The 22,897-nt window shown below is 38.4% G+C and overlaps 1 protein-coding gene across 3 annotated transcripts in view; it reads right to left on the bottom strand.

Annotated features, from left to right (window-relative positions):
- Positions 1–22,897, bottom strand: part of RAB3GAP2 (RAB3 GTPase activating non-catalytic protein subunit 2) — a 97,774-nt gene that overhangs the window by 59,331 nt on the left and 15,546 nt on the right. For all 3 annotated transcript variants that reach the window (XM_041723650.1, XM_041723652.1, XM_041723651.1), the window contains exons 2-6: positions 18,753–18,817; positions 3,081–3,204; positions 2,159–2,240; positions 230–277; positions 78–153 (exon numbers count right to left, since the gene is read on the bottom strand). In XM_041723650.1, the coding sequence (XP_041579584.1) occupies positions 78–153; positions 230–277; positions 2,159–2,240; positions 3,081–3,204; positions 18,753–18,817 (395 nt within the window). The remainder of the gene's footprint in view (positions 1–77; positions 154–229; positions 278–2,158; positions 2,241–3,080; positions 3,205–18,752; positions 18,818–22,897) is intronic.

Below are 22,897 nucleotides of genomic sequence, written 5' to 3'. Positions count from 1 at the left end.
GAGTCACAAACAAGTATAATAGGGATGCATAACTAGATATTCCAGTCAAGTGGTGTTCTCTACTGTACAACACTCACCTCAGTGTAGAAGCGTACATAACCTGAAGTAAAGCCCACCACAATGCAGGTCCAGTCAGGACGCCCTGTGGAACTCCTGTTACCAACAAAATTTATTATTTTAATAGCTCATAAATCAAAGCAAAGCAAACAAATAACTTATTTATCCTTACCTCTTTTGGCTTGCTAGTGGGATACATAGAGCACTGGTTACACATTCTCTAAAAAGAAAAGCAGAATTATATGCTTATTTAATGAATTTATCAATTACTTTTATTTCCCTATAATTTAATGTTAAAGGGCAACCAGTGGAACATGAGCTCTGCGGACCAGTTTTATTCAGTGCCTAAGTAAAAATATGGTGAAACTCTACCATAAGTAGAATCATGAAAATCATTTACATAAGAGATGGCTGGGTGGGATGCCTGGGTGGTTCAGTGGCTGAGTGTCTGCCTTGGGCTCAGGGCATGATCCCAGGGTCCTGGGATCGAGTGCTGCATCAGACTCCCCACAGGGAGCCTGCTTCTCCCTCTGCCTGTGTCTCTGCCTCTCTCTGTGCGTCTCTCATGAATAAATAAATACAATCTCAAAAAAAAAAAAAAAAGGTGCCTGAATGGCTGGGTTGGTTCAGCATCCAACTTTTGATTTCGGCTCAGGTCATAATCTCAAGGTCATGAGACTGAGCCCCACGTTGGGCTCTGCAGTGAGCGTGGAGCCTAAGATTCTCTTTCTCCCTCTGCCCCTCTTCCCCCCTTGCTCATCTGTGTGCTCTCTTTCTTAAAAAGAAAAAATATCATTCACATAAAAGGTAAAGACACATTCTCTTGAGGGCAATAAAAAACAGTATTTTTCACTCTGTATTGTCATAAAAAGCATTAAAGAAAGCAAAACTTTACTGTACACAACTGATTATATACAGAACTGAGAAACAGCAAATCATCACGAGCAGTCATTTCCTACCCCCCTCTCCTCTGCATCAGCTAAGCACTGGCAGAGCGTGGGAGGAATGTCAGTCACATTACAGGCAAACCATATTCCTATAAGTACATTATTCTAAGGATGAACTGCATTTTAATTAGTTGGCTTCTTCCTTGATATTTTGCAGAAATTGCCCCCAGATAACCCATTTCTCAGCACATGCTCCACTGGATGTTACCTAAAAGATTCTCTTTGTGACATGTGGACTTGAAAAATCTGTCAGGAGCTCAGAGACTAAGGCTCAAAATTAAAATGACTCCTACTGACTGACTTTAATTTAACCTGTCAACCCTCAGGACCCATCACCAGCTTATTCAAGAAACTATAAACACTCCTGCCCCATACATTATGTTAGGCAACCACTGAAGAAAATATTTTGTTTGTTGTCTTTAAAGTAATTGAACCATTATGTTTGCTTTGCATCTCTAACATAAATGTTGCCAAAATGTTTAGACTAAATGACTTAAGGAGAAATACTATCATTTGTTTTGATAAGAGTAGAAAACATTCCAATGAATATCTACAATGTGCCAAGCATGTACCATGGGCTTCCCCGTGGTTGTCTTTTATCTAAACCCAAAGTCTAAAATATCTTACTCATTCTCATTAGGCAGCTTTCAGCCATGCAACTTAAAGTGAAAACAGTTTTTGGCTCCAGGATCCAGGGTAGCAGCTCCACCATATAATCACACCAGAGAAGTGCCTTCCTGGGTACTTAAGAAACCTGAATTGACTATCTTGCCTTTCTCAAGTATTTATGAGTTTTAAGAATTAATGGAGCACTGTCCCCTTTAAGTACAAGGCCAATGCCACCAAAGCAGAGAAAATAATGACTGCCTTTGACTTTTTGGCGAAATAAAATTAGTAATGAACACAGGAAATGGCAAAATGTAGAAAGTAAGGTATTCTGAATTCTTCTTTAAATCTCCCCTGCAAATAGGAGTTAAAAAAAAAAAAAAAGTAATCACATAACTTAAATTTGCTGACCAAATCATGCTCTACAACCTCTAGGTTGGGTTGAATATACATTCACTACATATCCCAGTGGTGAAACTTCTCAGAGATCAAACAATTTCACATACACGTTTAACGCACAGAGAAACAAAAAATTAACTAGTACCTACCCTTCTTCGACATTTAAAGAACCACTCCAGCCAACAGCAAATTGCATTTCTTCCTTTCCTTTATCACTGTACTTCCATTTTGCTGAAAAAATTATCATATAAAATCACTTTACAGTATACTAAAACAGTGGTTTATGAATTTCATGGTTTCTCTTTAGAATGAATACAGAATGTAATTGTTCTATATTAATGGGCTCTTTATAGACCAACACTGAAGACATTTTAAAAGATTTTTATAAAACCCAACCCAGGCTACTCTCCTTTATTCTCTCCTTCCTCCAATTAAATTCATCTAATGTCCTAGTTCTTGCAGAACAGAGTTATTAATTCTTACGTACCACCCCATCTGTTGTACTTATAAAATGACTTTCATCTTTACTTTTTTATTAGATTTATGCTATAGGAGGATAAATCTGGTTTTAAGACCATTCCACAGCCATTTACTAGACGATCTGATTTTGATGAGGTTTTTCATCTCATATGTAAATCTTAATTTTAATCTTCAATGGAAATTATGAACTGAAAATGTATGCCTCAAATAAGAAACTAGAGTCCTATGAGTTTTCAAGTCATGGTTGAAAATCACTTCATTCATATTAGTACTAAAAAGGGGTCAGCAGCCTTTTCAGCTCTGACTGCCCCTTGCAAGAATTGGGCAATGCTTGCTTAGGTCTCTGAAGTGCAACAGACTCACAGCTGAAGTATCTGAGCCAAGAAAGAAAAAGAGAGGATCAACCAAAAGAAGAAAAGAAAGTGAGAAACACACACAAATAAAAAGTGCTTTGCAAAACAGGAATCACACTATAGAATGCCACCATACAATCCATACAACATAAGTAACATGATTTCTTTCTACCTAATCCATTTCTGTCTTACTCTATGCATTAAAATAAAGTACACTGAAAAGAATAAGAGTACTTACGCACTAGAAAAACTGCTTTTTGCCCTCGAGCTATAACCATAAGATCATTGGTTGGAGATAGGGATAAAACACAATCTTGCAGCCAGGAAGTTTTTTGTGTTTTGCAACTATTTCCTTCTTCTTCCTGTGGATAAAACTTCAATTACAGTGTATTCAAAAATATCCAGAGTATTGCATTTCAGTCTATCTGCCTTGAGGGACGAGGGGGAACAACATCTTCCCATTTCTTTTTAAAGTCTCAGTAAGATTCCTTATCAAAACATGTCACAGATGACCAAGAAAGAAAATAGCCACTACAAACTAATCTCAGTTTTAAATATTAATGCAAGAAATTTTAACACAAGCACATATTGACTAGTAAGACATTAAATTCAGTGAATAATCTAAATTCAGAGAGACAGCTAAATTATCTGCAGCTACACAGCAAAGAAAAAATTATCTAATGCTTATGGTTGTAGAATCAATAAAAATATGTGATAAATGTGATACTTTCTCCTGAAAGTTTTTCATTTGAACTGAAAGGTGTTTTCATTTTCAATTGAAAAACTATTTATAAAATAATTAAAAAGAGGAAAATCTTCATTGTTAAGAATTCAAGAGATCTAAAAAGGTCTTTGAAAAGTCTCTCTCATACTCTTAATACTCTAGCCTCCTAGTTGTTCATTCTAGAGACAACCAGTGTGATCAGTATGTTTTTCTAGTGACAGTTTGTGCAAATAGATTACTCCTCTTTTCCCGCTTTTCTTACATAAATGGTAGCACATTATACACTTCTCTATACCGTTTTTCTCTTAACATATATCTCAGACTTCATTTCCCATGAAGTTTATTTTTTTAAGTTGCATAATATTCCACTGTATAGACACACCATAATTCAACCCGTCTATTTGTAGACATCTGTGATGTCTACACTCTGCTGCTGCTACAAATCATGACATAGTGAATAAACCTTATACTCCTGCCAGTTTGTGCAGGAGTTTATTAGTAGGATAAATTCCTATAAGTGAAATTGCCAGGTCAAAGGTAATACGTATTAGTAAATTTGCTAGGTACTTCCAAATTGCATTCCATGGAGGTAGTATTAATTTATACTCCAACCAGCAAGCTTTGAAAGTGTCTGCTTCTCCACAGACTTTTCAAAAGATGCTTTATTTCTGGATCTTTGTTAGTGTAACAGATGGAAAATGGTATCTCAATATACTGCCTTCTTATTGAGAACAGGACCACCAGTCTGTTCCTTTCCTTTGCAGATTTCCTGTTGGGTTGCTATTCTTCTTATTTATTTGTATATTTGTGTATATATATTCTTTACATATACAGAAAATTAGCCTTGTGAACATTAAGACTTGCCAGTCCATGTGGCAGCTGAATTTGCTCCATGTAGAATTTTTTTTAATGTCAAGTAGGTAAATTATTGATCTATTCTCTTATGGCTTCTAAGCTTTCTGTCATAGGGACTCCTACCCTCAGCCCTACTCAGTGGCTCTTAGCTGAATTAATCAGGGAGAGACAGGGAGAGAGGAGGATGTAGGCAGTCTTCCTCCCTCCCTCCTTCCTTTCTTTCTTCCCTCACTCCCTCCCCCCCTTCCCTTCTTCCTCTCCCTCCCTCCCTCTTACTTTTCTTTCTTTCTTTAATTTATACACTTATGCTTTTTAAAACTTAGTAAATAGGAATCAAATAAACCCTGAACCTTCTTCTTATGCAAAGTGAGCAAAGTAAGGAAGCTGCACCCTCTCCTGAAAGATAGGGAGAAGAGGAATATTGGAAAAATTCCTTGTTTTATTTATTACTCCTTTTTTTTAAAGGAATTTTACTATCCAGCTTTCTGTTCTTACTGTGTAATTTTCTATATATAAATAAGGGAGAAAATTTGTCCCCTAAAGATAAAAGTAATAAAGTAAAGGTTAGTTGTAGTTCATTTTACCCTGGGCCTATAATTTCTGTTTAGGCCCCCACACCTCAAAACGACTCCTAGTGGCTCAGCTGTGAGCTGAAAGCAACGCTGCCCTGTGTTCCCTCTCTAATAATGGAGATTCCAGTTGTACCTACTCTGAGGTTCAGGACTTTTCAAGTGATTAGAGTAGCTCATCTTCAGGTAGGTGGCTAGAAGCAGGGAAGTCACACCGGGATATTTAAGTATTGTAGGAAGAAATCAGAGGTGCCTAAAACTCTGATTACTCTCAGACTTTAAAATTTCCATCTCAGTGCAATATGAAAGAATCAACACACTGCTCCGAAAAAAAGGATACAGCTCAAATTTAGCAAATTCTATACAATCAGGTTTTCTCCTTTTATCACACTTCCCAAATGATATTCAAACAATAGATCCTGAAAATTTACTTTTTGAAAAGTTACTTTTCATGAAAGCACATTACTTCTGTTTCTCTCCTACATTTTCAAAATAATGCCACTAACAAGGATTAGATCTACATGTTTATATTTGCTGAAAAAGACACAGAGTAAAAGAATAGAATAAGATCCAAGGCATTTAAAGGCTAACTGGTTCAAAACCTCATTTTATAATGAAGAAAAAAGTATCGGGGAGGTTAGGGATATGCTTCCTGCCACAAAATCAGTGTCAGAACCCAAATTAGAATCCAAGCCTCCTAACATTTAATTCAGGTGGTCTTTCCATCCCATCACCCTGCTTGTTCATCCTGGTATAGAGCTGTAACAGCTCTAAAAGAAGCCTGTCTTAGCCTGTGATTTGACTCTAGTCTCACAGTCAATGAAAGACTTTTCTCAAAGGATTACTATTACCGATCACTCTATCCCAGGCTAACCTTCCCACAGACACTGCTTGAACATGTGAGCCAGTGTGTCCTTGAGACATTTCTCCTGGCATCCTTCAAAAGTACTTTACCTCTTCTTCCTTTCTGTCCCAAGTCCCAGTTCTTATCCCTCCATCCTACTGACTTTTTAACCTTCTTTCAAACTCATTGCAATCAAAAGTCTTAGTACTCTCTACCTATTTACTGTGGTTTTATTTCTCCCACACTAGACTCCGGGCCTTTTCATTGGCTATGCCCATGCTTGACTGGACTCAAGTCCACACATCACATAGCCCACTGACACACAGATGAGTGGAAACAGCATTCCCACGTCTCTTGTATTCACAAAGATAGTGGAATAGCCTACAATCACTCTTTCACGACCCTGTATGCCAGTGAGCAACCGATTCAAAGCTAGTATCTTTAAGTAATAGTATCCTCTGGAACATTTTCCCTTAAGTAATACTAAGATTTAGCAGTTCAAGATTCCAGTTGACATAACCATGGAAAATACAAGTTAGAGAGATGTAAGAGGGCCTAGAACTCAGCTCTGTCTACTACCATCTTAGAAGATGGACTACAAGTGATCCCAGAAGCAAGCATGAATTTTAATTTTACCCTGTAAGAACTAACCAAGATGAAAGCACGGGAAACAAACACCACTTGGAAGCAAATTCAGATAAACTACAACCCAATCACTGGTTCCATGCCTAACCCTGCTTAGCCACCTCATAAATGTACCTTTCTAGGAATATGAAGCCAGAAAAAAGAAACTTCACATGAATTAGCAGTCTAGTTTCTGGGAATTCAACCATTTTCAGGTTTTACTGAAAGAGGGAGAAAACCAAACTCTGTCACTCTTCACTGCATTTTCTTTTCTATGACCTCTCTACCTCTCCATCTTGCCTCATGACAGAGGGACAAAAAGCCACTCTGCCCTGTTTGCCATGGTAAAATAGGGCACATCCAAGCAGGAGGTCCACATTCTAAAAATAGGTTAGAATATACTACCATATGGTTATATTACATTACGTTATCATCAATAGGGTTTGATACACCATAAATTTCTAGATTTAAGTCCTGCTGCTTGGGCATGATGCCAGCTTATCATGAAATGCAATGGTGGTGAGCTCTTAACACAAGCTCAATAGTCCTGTGATGCCCAGTCATACAGAGCAGGGCATGGGGGCAGCGAGACACCTACACAGCCAAAAGCTCCTGGTCACATGTGATTCAAAGACACCATTCTTTGTGCGTAAGACACACTATTCAATGTATCAGATTGAATAAGATTAAAAGCCCCTACTGACAGTAACCAAACGAATAATATCCTTAAACTTATACACAGAAGTAAAAATGTGTTGTTTCACCATAACTAGTTTTTTCTCCATAACCTTTATTAGCTATTTTGCCAAATAGTGTCAATTATGCCAGAGTATTAGGAAGTAAAACTGAAAATCACTGGGAGAGTGGGAGAAGAAGCCTTTTATAAATCAAATTTCTTTCAATAAATCTTTAACCTCAAAAAGAAAAAAAAATCCCTACGTATATCAGGATGGCACATCAACAATGAACATGTTATGTATGAAGGCAAATAAAGATCAAAAGGATGGAAAAGTACATGTCCTAAATTGTTCTACAGAGTCTGCTACTTTGGACCCAAGCAATTTGGTGTGTAGAAATCAGGCCACAGTAAGGTGACAGACATCTCTTCTCACAATAAAGAAATCTTTCCACACCATCTTGAGTAGAGGTCTGTGAGCCTATCAACAAGCATTTGGCACTGATGTGACTTTGGGTTTGGTAACCTAACTCAAGGCAAATGCACAGGCATCGTATCAGTGATTTGGAAGATGTTCCCTGCAACATTTGCAAATATCTACTATGTGCTAGAATCTGTGGTAAGTGCTTTACAGGTAAATCTTAATTCTTATGGTAACTCCCAAAAGGTTATGTTAGTCTCCCAGTTTTGAGATGGACAAACAGATACTTATCAAGATAGCCTCCCCCAGGTTACACAGATGGGGTAGGAATGTGCACTCAAGCTTTGGAGTTCCCCTGAAGTGCCAACCCTCTGTGCTGCTTCCCACACTGCACCGCCAAGGGAAGCTGGTCCCTCTAAGCACACCTGTCACAGCACCTTTGGATCTTACCTGTTGCTCTCCTTGCTATTATCACCTGGAGTAACCAGGTGTAGTGCCTGCTGCTATGCATCCAGAACTAAAGAAATGATGAGAAGCTCCCCCACTTGTAGACCAAAAGGCAAGTGCCCCTCAGGGACTGAAGAAGTAAAGAAGTGATGTGGATCAATTGAGGTCTAACCTAATCCAATTCAGCCACATGGTTGACTGCGGGAACCTTTTCTGCAAAGGCTTATCACATATTTATTTTTATTTTTTATTTTTTTATTTATTTATGATAGTCACAGAGAGAGAGAGGCAGAGACACAGGCAGAGGGAAAAGCAGGCCCCATGCACTGAGAGCCCGATGTGGGACTCGATCCCGGGTCCCCAGGATCGCGCCCTGGGCCAAAGGCAGGCGCCAAACCGCTGCGCCACCCAGGGATCCCGGCTTATCACATATTTAATATTCTTGTTCAACTAGTCTCTCTTTAAAGAGAGCCATTAAATAGTTTTTTCCCTTTTAATATAGTTAAACACAGAATAAGTGTACATGGAGTATTTATTAAATTTAAAAAGTCATGAATACTAGAATAAATGTTAAGAAATATGAAGTCAAGCTCTGCCTTGAAAGCACTAAAACCTTAACAGATGATTAATAGTTCCTCAGGGTTTCTCAGCCTCAGCACCACTGACATTTGGGGCTGGACCATGCATTGCTGGAGACTCAGCAGCATCACTAGCCTCTACACACCAAATACCCACAGCACTTTCCCAGTTGGGACAACCACCAATGTCTCTAGATGTTGCCAAATGTACTCTGCAGAGCAAAATGCCCTGAAGTTGAGAACTACTGATCTAGCCAAAGAAACATACTGTAAAAATTTATTTATTTTATTTTTAGAGAGGGAGAGGAGGGGCCAAGGGGGAAGGAGAGAGACTTAAACAGGGGCTCAACCTCAGGACCTTGAGATCATGACCTGAGCTGAAATCAAGAATCAGATGCTTAACCAGCTGAGCCACCCAGAGTTCCCTGTAAAAAAAATTTTTTTCATCACCAAATTAAGAAATTGTAGTAGTAGGTACAAGACAGTATGATCAAAGACCCCAAAACCGTCTGTCTGGGATCAACAATCTCCCCCTCACATATGTGTCATAACCTCTCTCAGCCAGCTGATGAGATTACAAAGTCGTATAAAGAAACAGAAAGAACCACAGAGATCATTTGATTCAAAATCTTCATTGTCCAAGAAAGGAAACCAAGGCTTGGATAGAGTAAGTGGACTGTCGCTAACCACACAAATGCCATAGGTAATAAATTTAAGTAATACACATTCATATAGTCCTTGGACACTTTCCCTAGCAACTCTGGTTCCTAACCTCTAAAATCAAGGGTCTGGACAAATAATCCAAATAAGAGGAAGAATGAAGCAACTGTTTGTGGGTCAAAATCCCAGAGGATGACCAGATCTTCAGTGGTCTCACGTCCTTCTCCCAGCTTTAATCTATCCTCCACAACACACTCCAGTAGGGCTACACACTTCTGTGTGCCAGCCCTGTGTTAGGGCAGAAAGAAGAGAGAAGAGAATTTTCACCAAACCTGACTGGGTTGGGGGAGGGGGGTAGGATGTCAACAACAACAACAAAACCTCCTATTGGATGTAACTCCTAAACTAAATCCTGCTGGGAGAGTAGAAGTAGCCAGACTGGGGGCAGCAGCAGAGAGGAAGAGGAGGTAGACATCCCAGACTAGTCCCCTGTGTCGTATTTCTCTAGAAAACCATGAACTCAACATATCTGAAGGCCTAGAGGCAAACGAGCCAGCAAGGAGCTGCTGTCAAAGCAGAGTCCAAAAGTGTAAGGTAAAGGGGGACACGGCGGCAGCAGGTGGGTGACGAAGAGCTTTCATCTACCATGCTGAGATGCTCACACTTGACCTTGAGGATACCAGTACTCGCTGAAGCATTTTTTGAGCAATGAAGCTATCTGGTCAAATCTTCTTTGTGTATGCACATTATTTTAAACTTAAAAAAAAAAAAAAGAAACTTCCAAAATAGCAATAAAAATGATTTCCCATCCCAACAGATTTCAATTTCTTCTTCCCCACCCCCCCCCCCCATCCCTCCTGGTCTCACCCTCTTTCCCCTTCCTCACTGCACCATAACAAAATAGACAAAAGATGCCCAAAATAATATCTACGCTTACAACCTGAGATGTACTCCAAATTTTTAAAATTCTATTTTATTTCATTACTTCAAAAGTGCTGGTCAAGACACAATACAGTGATTTTATCAAAGTCAAGAAATAGTTTGAAATACATTGCTCTAAGCAAAGGTTTCTCAGTACTTTTGACATTTTGCATAGGATAATTCTTCATGGTAGGGTAGTACCCTCAAGTGCAATAACCAACAGTGTCTCCAGACATTGCCAAATATCCCTTGGGGGGCAAAACTGCCCCGGGCAGAGAACCACAGCTCTAGGCAATAGAGGGTAGAAGCAAGGCTGGAGGATAGGCTAGGGAGCCCTAAATTAGATAGTTGATAAAGGAACCCCAGGAAGGAAAACAGACAAATATTTATATCAGAAATACAAACAGAATGTGGGTCTTTTTGAAGGAATTCTTGGGTCAGATCTTTGAGGGGAACCTCAAGTCCAAGCAAAAGTACCTGGATGAAAGTATTGGTACAGCAGAAATGAGGAAATCTCTTCCAGGCTGGATTCCATGAACTAGCACTGGTTTTTACAAGAATTTTACTCACACAAAATTTCCAATTCATCAAGAGAGCTCAGGTAAGAAAGGAGCTAATAAGAATATAAAGTCACACAGAGCATCAGCATACATTCAGTGACTAACAAGATGCAAGCTAATCATTTTGCTTTCTACCATAAGGGCATCTGCCTAGGTTTTCTGAGAACCTTCCCCACAATAATGGGGCCTGTAATCACTAATACTGCCCCCTTGAAGCTACTGATTCTAAACTAACAGCATCATTTGAAAAGATAATTTCCCAAGCAACATATAAAAAAAAAAAAAAAAAAAACAACCCACAAACAAAAACAGCACTACCTACCAAGGACTATCTTACCTTGGCTTTCTACAAAAAACTAGTACCTACCTGATTATTATATCATTACATTATAACATAGATAACATTAAATTTATCTATTAGCTATAAAACATTATCCCTGTTTGGGGAACAGAAGGAGGGAATATATTATTTTATTTAAATATGGCCCAAACTTCAAGGATTTTTCTTTGAATTGAGACCAGTAAGAATGTTTCTTAATCTGCACAACTATTGAAGCCACCACCAATGAAGATTATAAAAAGGAATTCAGTCTAAACAACAAGAGCTAAAACATATGTTTTTAAAAATATATTTCTTTTGATTTTAAGCCCACAAATTTGTCAAGTGATTATTCTTTCACAATGCAGCAGATGATAAAAAACTGCAGTAATTTAACAAGCCTTTCAATTATGTCTAGCCGCCACAGAGCTGGTAAATTACTACTCTGTAAACATAGTGGCAAATGTTTTTTGGTATTATCAGCTACTGTGGTGACTAGGTGGCCATTGATGTAGCCAGAATCGTTTCTCAAAGGTTTCGACTTTAGCATTGTAAGTCTATCATCTGCAATATATACTGTCACTGTCATTGTGCTTTCATAGGTGAAATCACGGAACAGTCAGACCATTCAATGTAATTCTCAGTTGTTTACTACCTAAATTGTCGATGTAAAATGGTCATCTACGCTTTTTAAACCAAGAGACCTACATGCTGCAGCAATTCTGAAACAAACGGTAAACAACTATACAAATGGGTTTTTCTCATTTTTCTGGTCTATTATTAACATACATAATGCTCAGCGTTTCTCAAATGTTTTTTAAGGTAGCAGACTTTTCATTCCCAAACAAAATGTTATACAAAACTTCAATATTGCCGATACAGGGAAAAACCTCCCAATTATATTAACTGGAAAAAGGAAGGAGCAGAACACAAAGCCCAAAGAATTTTCTGGTAAAGAAAAAAAGAAACACCTGAATTTTATCCTCACTCTCCCCAGTGATGGGAAAACCCCACTAAAAACAGCAGTAGCAGAGTTTAAAGGCAAAAGTCAGTAAGGGAAGAAACAATGAGGCCAGAGGGTGGGGATCGAGAGAGTTATACTGAAAGCAATATGCTAGACCAAGATTTCTGAACTTTGGGACAACTGACATTTTGTGCTGGACAACTGTTTGTTCTGGAGGGCTACCCTGTGCATTGTAAGTTGCTTAACAGCATCCCTGGCCTCTATCCACTTAGATACACCTCCCCCAGGCTGTGACAACCAAAAATGTGTTTAGACATTGTAAACTGTCTCCTAAGGGGACAAAATCACCCCCCAACTGAGAATCACTAGGCTAGATCCAGCTTGTATTAATGTCAACAGGAAGGTCATTGGCAAAAGGAGTACTTTTAATTTTTTTTAAAGATTTTATATACTTGAGAGAGAGGAGAGAGAGAATGAGCGAGCACACAGCTGGGGGAGGAGCAGAGGGAGAAAAACAAGCAGACTCCGTGCTCAGCACAAAGCTCGACGTAAGACTCACTCACCCTCAGAACCCTGAGATCGTGACCTAAGTGGAAACTAAATCAGATGCTTAACCGACTGAGCCACCCAGGCACCCCACAAAAGTGGTATTTCTAAGAGTCTAATGTCAAAGTCCTAATGAGAGCCCACCTTAGTAAGGAGAACCTCTGTAGCCATCTCCCCCTTTGTACAAGAACCTAAACATAACTTTAGTATCACTTGAGTGTTCTCCTCTGCCTCTGGCCAATCTGGTGCTATGTCTCTTGTGTGGTAGAGGACGCCAGAGTCTAATGACACTAAAATAAGGCAAAATATTTTCCAGTATTATCCCAGATTATTAATGTTCTAAGAATCTCTAATCAGGTCACACCATATTCTACTTCTCAGTCTGTAAACAAACATTTCTCTAGGGCCCTCTATCTGGCTTTCATTCCTTGTTAATCTGCTAAATCAAATTGCCTCTATAAACTGTAATATATCACTTTCTGCAAACAGATGGAACATATTCTAAAGTGTCTTTTGAATGGAAAATTCCCCCACTTTCTACCTTAACTGAGGGCCTTAACGCAGCACCTTCTGTGCTTCCTGTTTCAGAAACCACTGCCAAACAAATCCTTGACTCTATACTTCCTACAGTTGGGACTCAATACACCAATGAAGGAAAGCTCATTAATCTGCCTTACAACTAAAATTAAATTAAACCTTGTCAAGCTTCTTCCTTAACTGCCTCAATTTCCATTATAGCATTAAGCTAGGCAAAAATCTTCCTCTCTAATCACTTCTTTCCCAAAGCAAACAAAACTAACAGCCCTTGTAACACTGTTTAAAAAAAAACAAGGAAGCTATTTACTATTTATTATAGGATCATTAATTGGTAGGTGTTATAGTAAAACTCTCTTCTTTTCCAATTTCTCCAAGCAAGACACCACCCCTTCATGATGCTCACTTAAAATTAAGTTAGTACAGAATATCCTTTTGCCTTCTTTTTCCCATCTTGAAAGTCGGTTCTGTTTGCATTTTTAATTCTTTAGTATATTTACTTATGGGCAAATAGGAATTCCTTAACCTTATTCTTTGCACTTGCGCACATAAGAATTATGCTTGATGTGGATCCATTATTTGGGGCATTTCTACAGATTGAATTGTATCCTCTTCAAAATTCATGTGTTGAACACCTAATCCCCCAGTGTAATTGTTATTTGGAGGTAAGAGGGTAACTAGGTTAAATGAGGTCATAAGGGCAGAATCTTAATCTGACAGACTGGTTATCCCTGTAAGAAGAAAGGACACCAGGACTCACTGCTGTCTCTCTTTGCACACAGAGGACAGGCCACGTGAGGACACAGTGAGGTGTCCATCTACAAGCCAGGAAGAGGGGTCTCACCAGAAACCAATTCTGACAGCACCTTGATCTTGAACCTCTAGCTTCCAGAATTGTGAAACAATAAATTTCTGTTAAGCCACCCAGTCTGTGACATTCTGTTATGGCAGCTGAGTGGACTCATACAGGCATGAAATATCTACAGGAGAAAGACAACCGTCCTCTTCTCTAACTGAAGCCATCCTTAAAGCTCGAAGCCTGCCCGTGTCATGGATGTATACTTTCTGCTGATAAAGATCATTAGAACATGCTTTCTTCACTTAGCACTTATTACCAAAACACACCACTGCTCTCATGTCATACTACTCTCCTATGCTGGTCATGATAACCACAGGCCCATGGTAGAGAACCCTATACTATTTTTGCAGTTACATACAGCACCCTGACACAGCCATAAATTAATTTGAGACCTTTCTCTTGTTCCAACACTGGCCTCAACTTTAATGTGGACAAGACCTGCCAGTGAGACTCTCAAGGTGGGCAGGTTTTAAGTCCACAATCTGTTCCTAACAAGAAACAGTGCAAAGTTCCCTCTCCATTCTGATGAGGCGGCTACATCTCTTACCTTGACCAGAGCATGCAGTTCATACATCTGTCAAAATTTACTGATTCTTGTTACACCTCTAGAGCTGGCTATGCCTTTGGAATTGTTCATAATCCTAGACAGCAATAGAAATAACATAAGTCTCTTATCTCAGCTGAGTTAACATTTCTAATTGCCCTGGAATAAAACATTTCACTTGGCAAAACGTCATACTGATGTTATGTGTGACAGTTCTAGATGCTGCTGCAGTGCAAGAAGACAGAAGTCATATCCTTTTTCCTGGCCACACTGCCATTTTTGTTCTCATTCACCAAACAGTCTCCCTGAACAAAGATGCTGTCTTATTTTGAGGACAGGATCCAAACTCAAGACACACTGTTAAATACAGCAGGATCATTTTAACATCCAGGTAACATCTCAATATCACTGTCCTGGCCCACTTTTGTTGTCATTCAAATACCTTCTCCTTCACCACATACATAAGATCATGACAAGGTACAAGGGTTCATAGGAGGATAATAAGAACAGTTAGGAATGATTGCTACACCCAGAATTGTTGTCAACTCTCACTTGCTGTATTTGTCAAATTGGCTAGGTGAGCAAATCAATTAAGACAAAGAGAACAACAAGCTACCCTCATCCACATGGGCCATTTGTAAACATTCAAATCTTATCCAAATGAAGAAATGTGCTACATTACATAAAAATTAATGTGCTCTGGAATGAGTAGAAGCATATTTCAGCTTTTCACTGAAACAGTTAAAAAATGTTACTCTTAGATTTTGGATTTTCTTGCCAATAAAAAGAAAATGGCACACTTTAACAGATTTAAAGGAAGTCTGTTTAAACATACACACTCTAACTAGGAATCATTGGCCACATCACCCAGAATCAGCTGGAAAAGTGGCACATCGAAATGAAATACTATAAACTAAACTCTTGGCCCATGACCTTAATGAGTATGAGAGGCACAACTAATAAAAAGACCCACTACTACCTATTCCACAGAGCTGCAAAGGTGAGCTTTCCAAAACAGAAATAGTGTGGTTTCTGATCACATTTAAAATAAACTCCAAATGCATAAAGCCTTACCCCAGGCCTATTGCTTCTCTGACCCCAAATTGTAGTTGCAATAATTTTCTACTATGTTAGGTTATAATGCCATAAAGAAGCGTATGCTTAGGGAAGGCACACTGCTAGATGAGCCAGAAAGCAGGTCTGACACACTGTCAAGTCATCTAACTCCCTTAAAATTATCAGAGAAAATCTAAGAGATGTTTGTGAGGAAAACTAGCCTCACACACAATTCCTCAACTATGTCACTCACAAGTAAAAATCCATTCCAGGAAGAACCAACTAGGTATCAACAGACACTTAAAATGTGGACCTCTGGGTCTGTAAGTAAGTGACATAACTCAGCACCAGCACCATCTTACGTATTTAACAATAACTGTCCCAGTGGAATCTCCTCTGAGATTATAAATACATGTGTCCACTTTAACAACCAATGTCTGTGAGGTTTATTCCAGAAAACTTCAAACTTACTCAGGAGCTTGTTGTCACTTAGTTATAGGATTCTAGAGAACAAATACTAAAAGTAAATGTATCCAAAACCACATGCAAAGTAGCTGTTAGTTACACTACCGTTTTCTGAGAAATTCTCAAAGCACAGTCATCTCCTTCTGAGAGGTTTGCTCACATAAAGCCATGTAGAGCATCCAAACTTCTTTACACATACGTCTCCTCTTCCTTCCTTCTGCCTCCCATTCTTGTCATAGCTAACCAGACTGCTGGTGGATGTTGGGCCAGAGGGCAACAGTGGTAGGTGGGCTGACATCCCATGCAGTAGCCCAGCATAAACACTATGCCCCACCCTCTGCAAATATCCTATACTGAATACTGATGAACTGACCCCATCAAATCCTCATATGAGCTCTAGGTGTGAAACAAAGAGGAGAAAGAATCCAAGACAAGTCAAAGATATAAACAACAGTCATGAAATAGTCTAACTCTTGAGTAAGCAGAAGACAGTCGATCATAGTAAAAACAGAGACAGAGTACTGCTGAGTCTCCTTGTTAACACAGCACTAGAGAGGCAAGGAACAAGGTGTGTGTTTGCTTAAGTGATGGTATAACCAAGTTCCTTGAGCTGCATTACTTCATATTCAATACATCTCAATTCAGGAGGCCTTCTGAAATGGTTTCCTGTTCTTAATTTCCCCTTGGAGTTTTTCCATAGATTGGTATGACCTTTGCATGCTCTGCTTCCTGCAACACAATGCTCCTTCATTTCTCCCCCAGACCTATTCCTTTAGTTTTCCCCAACTCTAGAAGTGACATACCATCCAGCCAGCTGCTCAAAAGCCAAATATCTGGGAGGGGTATTTTTAAAAACAAACAAAACAATTTATTATGGACATTTTCAAACACTGACAAAGATAAAGAGAATGGTATCTATTACCCAGCCTTAGGGAGTAACAACATCTTATCAAGTATGTTTTACCTTCTCCACACCACATCAAAGAAGTTAATCTCTGTTGTTTTTTTCCCCTTCAGCCCTCACAACCAATTTACATGAAAGTCTTATCATTATTTCTAAAACTTATCTGTGAATCACTCACTTTCTCATCTTCATTGATACCACCTTAAGGTAAGCCATCATTTCTCAACTACATTACCATGACAGCCTCCTAATTGGTCTCCCTGCTTCAGCTTTTGCTCTCCACTTCAACCTATTCCAAAAAAGCAGCCAAGATGACCTTTAAAAATGAGAAATTAGGCATGCCTGGGTGGCTCAGCGGTTGTGTCTCTGCCTTCGGCTCAGGGCATGATCCCAGGGTCCAGGGATCAAGTCCCGCATCGGGCTCCCCACAGGAAGCCTGCTTCTCCCTCTGCCTATGTCTCTGCCTCTGTGTGTCTCTCATGAATAATAAAAAACCTTTAAAGAAAAATAAAAGAAATCAGCTATGTGTGGTTTCCTATCACATTTAGAATAAACTCCAAATTCACAAAGCCTTACATCAGGCCTGCTTACTTCTCTGACCCCATATCATAGCCTGAGTCCTGCCCAGCCACACTGGCCTTCTCCATGTCCGCCGAACTCCAAGCCCAGTCCTTCCATGGGGCCTCTGCATGAGCTGTTGCCCTGCCTGCAATGCTCACTACCAGACCTTCACCTGGCTGGCTCCCTGTTGTCTTTCAGATCTCAGCTTCAATATCCCATCCTCTGAAAAACCTTCCACCCAAACTACCGTAGTCCTTTGATCACTTGCCACCACATCACCATTTGAATCCTCTATGTAATTTTGATTACCACTATTTGATACTTTTATCTATCTTTTTGAAAAAGTTTCTCTCCCCATTTGAGTGTAAGCTGCCAGGAATAGAGATGATAAGAAGACCTATTTAATATATATGTTTATTCTTCTTTCTTCATAAAAAATCCTGGTATTGTTCAGGTATTAACTCCACTCCTATCCAGTCATGGGCTTCAGGAGAAGCAGACACTTTAATCCTCCACCTCCAGAGAATGGTAGAACTGACTAGTCCCTTGCCAGTGACTAGTTCAGAAATGAGTTTCTGGTCTATTCCAGCCAAAGAGATATAGACCAGGTTCACTAGAGGCTTCTGAGAAAGTTGTTCCCTGCTCCTACAAGAATCACAGAAAGCCCTAGTCGTTTTCTCCCCTCTGGTCATGAATGAAGAAACATGGTGGCACATGCCATCTATGAGAGGAACAATCTTTAGGATGAAGTCAACACCATATATGCAGAATGGACAGAAGGGAAGAACTTAAGTCCTTGATGACAGAGTTGAATCTCCTGATCAAATCATCTATGAGTCCATACTACCCTGACTTCCTTCTATATGAGCTAATGAATGTCCTTGTTATTTAAGTCAGTTTAGGTTAGCTTTTTCTATTAGTCATAGGTGAAAATACACACAGGGACTTCATGTACCTTACTCATTACTATGCTAGCAGCAACCAGAAAATTGCCTAGAATATGGTGGACACTGGACAAATATATATTGAAAAAATAAGTGGAGGAGTCTGAAATAATAACTAATGAAGGAGAAAGAATCCCAAAGCAGTTATTTTTCATTTAGCCTGCTTAACTATAAAGTTAAGTCCTTAAGAAAGGTATCTACATAGGTATTATTAAGTAAGCACAAAGATGTTCTTGACGAAGGTTTTAAAATGACAACCAAACGCAGGAATATGTCACCATCATTACAAATGGAAAATGCCACTTTCAACAAACATGCATACATTTATGACTTACAGGTTCTTGGGGTTCTGTTTCTTCCCATGCTCCCCAACCATCATCTTCCCAGTTTGTTGATTTACCTATTATTAAAAAAGATGAAAAGTGCTTACATGAAATACAGAGCTTGACACATTTTATAAAACATTTTCTCTAAATGTAATAGAACCAACTCCTGATATATAAATATTATTCTGGTATTAAGGGAGAAAAAAAAGTAAACTATATAATAGCAGGATTTTTCTATATGTAATAATAACTAAGAAACATTTGTCCTGAATTTCCCAACCTATGTAATAGTAAAACTGCAAGCCATTTGATCTCAAGATATTGGATGTTAGGTTTAGCCACATTTAAACCAAACCACAAAAGTGAATTTTAAAAATCCTTAAAATGACAAACATTTGTTGCTCAGACATGACAAATTAAATACAATGACAAAAAAGCACACCTAAAATTCCATACAGATGTCTTCATGTAACTGGTTTTTCATAAGACAATGAAAAAAAACCTGAATTTGGAAGAGGTTCATGATTTCTATTTTCTGATACTCTGTGATTTCTTACACAAGAACACTTTCTCAGATTAAAAGAGGATGTTCAACAAACACTGCAATAAGGAATTAAAAATCTCATAGCTATGATTATGATCCCTCACACTGCTCCTATTACTTTTCTATAATTATCTTTGAATTTATCTCATGATATATCAGAAGAGGAATAAAGCTATCACTTTTTGAGCAACTACTCTAAGACAAATATTAGACATTTTATATCTATTAACTCAAACTAAATTAAAAAACAGATAAAGTTCAAAGAAAATATAAAAAGAGCAGTGACTTGAAAAACCATAAATTTAGCCCCCAGAATCAAATTGCCTAGGTTCATATCCTGGAACTAGCCATTACCATCAAGTTACCCCACATCTGTAAGCTTTACTTATCTCCATAAAAGCACAGAAAATAAAAGTGTTTACATCTAGTAGGGCTGTTACAAGGATTTGTTTTTTTTTTTATTTTTTAAGATTTTATTTATTCATTCATGAGAGACACAGAGAGAGAGACGCAGAGACACAGGCAGAGGGAGAAGCAGGCTCCATGCAGGGAGTCTGATGTGGGACTAGATCCTGGGTTTCCAGGATCACGCCCTGGACCAAAGGTGGCGCTAAACCGCTGAGCCACCCAGGCTGCCCTGTTTCAAGGACTTAAATTAAAAAGCATACCAAAGGCCTCAGTGCCTAACCCATAAATTTTCAGTTCTAAAGACTTAGCCATTAAAATACTACAAGATATAAATAAAATACTGAATTTAAACCAATTAGCTTCAAATTTCTAAGGAAGAATCATTTTAAAATGGGGGATGCCTGGGTGGCTCAGTCTGTCAAGCATCTGCTTTCAGCTCAGGTCATGATCCCCACATGGGCTCCCTGCTCAGGGGGGGAGCCTGCTTCTCCCTCTTCCTCTGCCTGCCACTCCCCCTGTTTGTGCACACTCTCCCTCTCTCCCTGTGTCAAATAAATAATCTTTTTAAAAAAACAAAAGATGGGACTGAACCTGATATCTAGGATGCTTACAGTAAGAAGGACACAAATAAAACTTTCAAGCACATATAAGATTTAAAAGTTGCTAAAATGAATTACGTACAGATGATAAGAAAGTTAACAGTTTGGCACTTGGAATCTGCTCAATTAGCTTTGTGATAATATTCCCATCTTCGGTACTAAAACACCAGGTAACTACTTCCTAATATGCCAAGCACATTGCTAGCCATATATTAAGTCCTAAAACAGTGCTATCATCCGATTAGCACCGCACAACTTATAGAAGATTTCCATATACACGTCAATTAAACAATTTAACAAATACTCTGTTAAATACCATGTGTCATGCCCTCTGGTAGGAACTAAGAAAAATTCAAACACATTCCTTGTCCTTAAAGATCTTATGATCTAATGTCTACTAGCAGACAAACACATAACTATAGTACACGGTGAGTACTATAACAACTATCATAAAAAGGATGAGAGAATGAGAGGGATGACAATATATAGGGAGGAGTCACCTTAACCTAAGCCTTTAAAAAGCAGCAAGGAACTTTTCAAATATATTTGAAAGAAAGGTCAGCATGAGCAAAGGCAAAAAGGGGCAACTTACATACAGGGGTTTTCGTGTAACAACTAACATGTATTCGGCATTTCTGTGTGTCTAAGTGCTTTATAGACATAAACTCACTTAAGCATGACAAGAATTATCATCCCCTTTCTACAATGAGACAACCAGATTACTTAGTTTATATAGCTTGACCGAGATCACAGAGAATTAAGTGGCAGAGTGGGGTTTGAAAAAGGGCTTCCAAAAAAAAAAAAAAAAAGAAAAAGAAAAAGGGCTTCCAGAGTTCCAAAGCCCAAGCTCACAAGTATTCTGCTCTACCTACTTCTTCTGTGGCTTATGAAGAAGCATAAAAATTAGGAAACATGAGACTTACAGTCCAGGCCAAAGCAAGATTATTATGTATTATTTTTAAATAGAAGCATTTTGTTATCAGATTTGGAAATTTTTTTTGATAACTTGGAAAATTAGTTTGTTCTTTGGCAATCTAATTCACTTAGGCAATTTCTTTTTTCTGCTAATTTTTCCACTACACCAAAAACAACTGCTGTATTGTGGGCTCATGGCAACTAAGCCATTCCATCTACAGAATTTTAGAAAATGCTGTTTTTCTTGTTTGAGAAAGCAACCTTAAAAAGCTTATCACTCTAAAATCCATGATTCCATTTTAATATTGCTATAGAAAGAATCTATCGAAATACCACAATCTCAGAGAAAGCATTCACTCCACTCATTCAATCATCCATTCAACAAACACAGCATCTTTTATGTGTTGGCCACTGTGGTAAGTGTAGAGACAAAATCAAATAAGCCTTCAAAGAGCTTAGTTGGTGCACATAACCTCTGCTGAATGCTCTACAATACTATGAAAAATGTGTTATTTCTCCTCTGTACTGGAATACAAAGTACCTGAGTCAATTCAAAAATGACTCATACAATCAAAAGATAGCACCAATTTGGATTTCCTGCCCCTGCAGAGACCCAGTATCTCTTTATGTGGTTATTCCAAACATCCAGGAAGAGAAAGACCTTGAGAAATACTTTCTTTATACAAGATATTTGTGTTTATGGAGATTTCTATTTCTCAAGGCCTTTGACTGAGAAGTTCCTATTAACAAAAGAGAAAGGGGACTTAACCAGGCATCTCCTCCAATGACGGGAATACATTTTCTAAAGAAGTCATAGCACAGAGTTTAAAAGGTGAAACAGAACTATTAGTCAGGAAGATTAAAGATGTGTTTGAAGGTTGGTCTGGAATCCTGAATCTATTTATAATACTATAAAATGCATTATAGATTCTAGTCAACATAAAAATAGAAAACATTTTATTTTAAAGGGAAACATTTGCAAACTGGGCACTACCCTTATGGCTATTTCTACTCTGTGCTGGTAATATAAATTTTGTAGCCTCCTAAGGTCTGTTGAAAATCACTTGATACTATTTTGCAGGCTGCTATTTGATAGCTATTGTCTGCTGTTAAAAAGTGTTGGCATCTTAGCACTTTACCGAGGTTATTCCTTATGCCTATGCAAGCAGGCCAAGCACATTAAAAAAAAAAAAAAAAAAGGATGGTGTATATTAAAAAAAATAGCTGATGAATGTCTTATCAAGTTGCCATTCAGGTAAACAATTTTATTCAGGCAGTCTTTCCCTCTGGTAACTTTTCTATGAAGGTTGACATTCTTCAGTTGCTCCCATTATCAGCATTTTTTAATTTATCCTTAATGAAGACTGTGGATAATAAAAGCAATATATTTAACATATATTTAAGAACTGTGCACTGTTTAATGTCAATATGAACCATTACTTTAAGACCTTAAGATCTGTAAATTCTATGTACTCATGACAAAATCACACTAACTTTTTATTATTAGTTACTATAAAGAAAAGCTAATAGTTCACCATGTATCTCTTAGGAAAGATTAAAATTACCCTGGCCCATAGGATATTTTGAATTTTAACACCAAGCTGTGGTACAACTTAAGAGGTAAGTCAGTTTACCAAAGTGTACTATAGAATAAGGGGAACAGAACATACGACTTATTTAGGGTGGTC

This window comes from Vulpes lagopus, chromosome 11 (genome assembly GCF_018345385.1).
Source record: "Vulpes lagopus strain Blue_001 chromosome 11, ASM1834538v1, whole genome shotgun sequence".
In the NCBI taxonomy this organism is placed as follows: domain Eukaryota; kingdom Metazoa; phylum Chordata; class Mammalia; order Carnivora; family Canidae; genus Vulpes; species Vulpes lagopus.
This window is presented reverse-complemented; position numbering and strand designations above follow the sequence as displayed.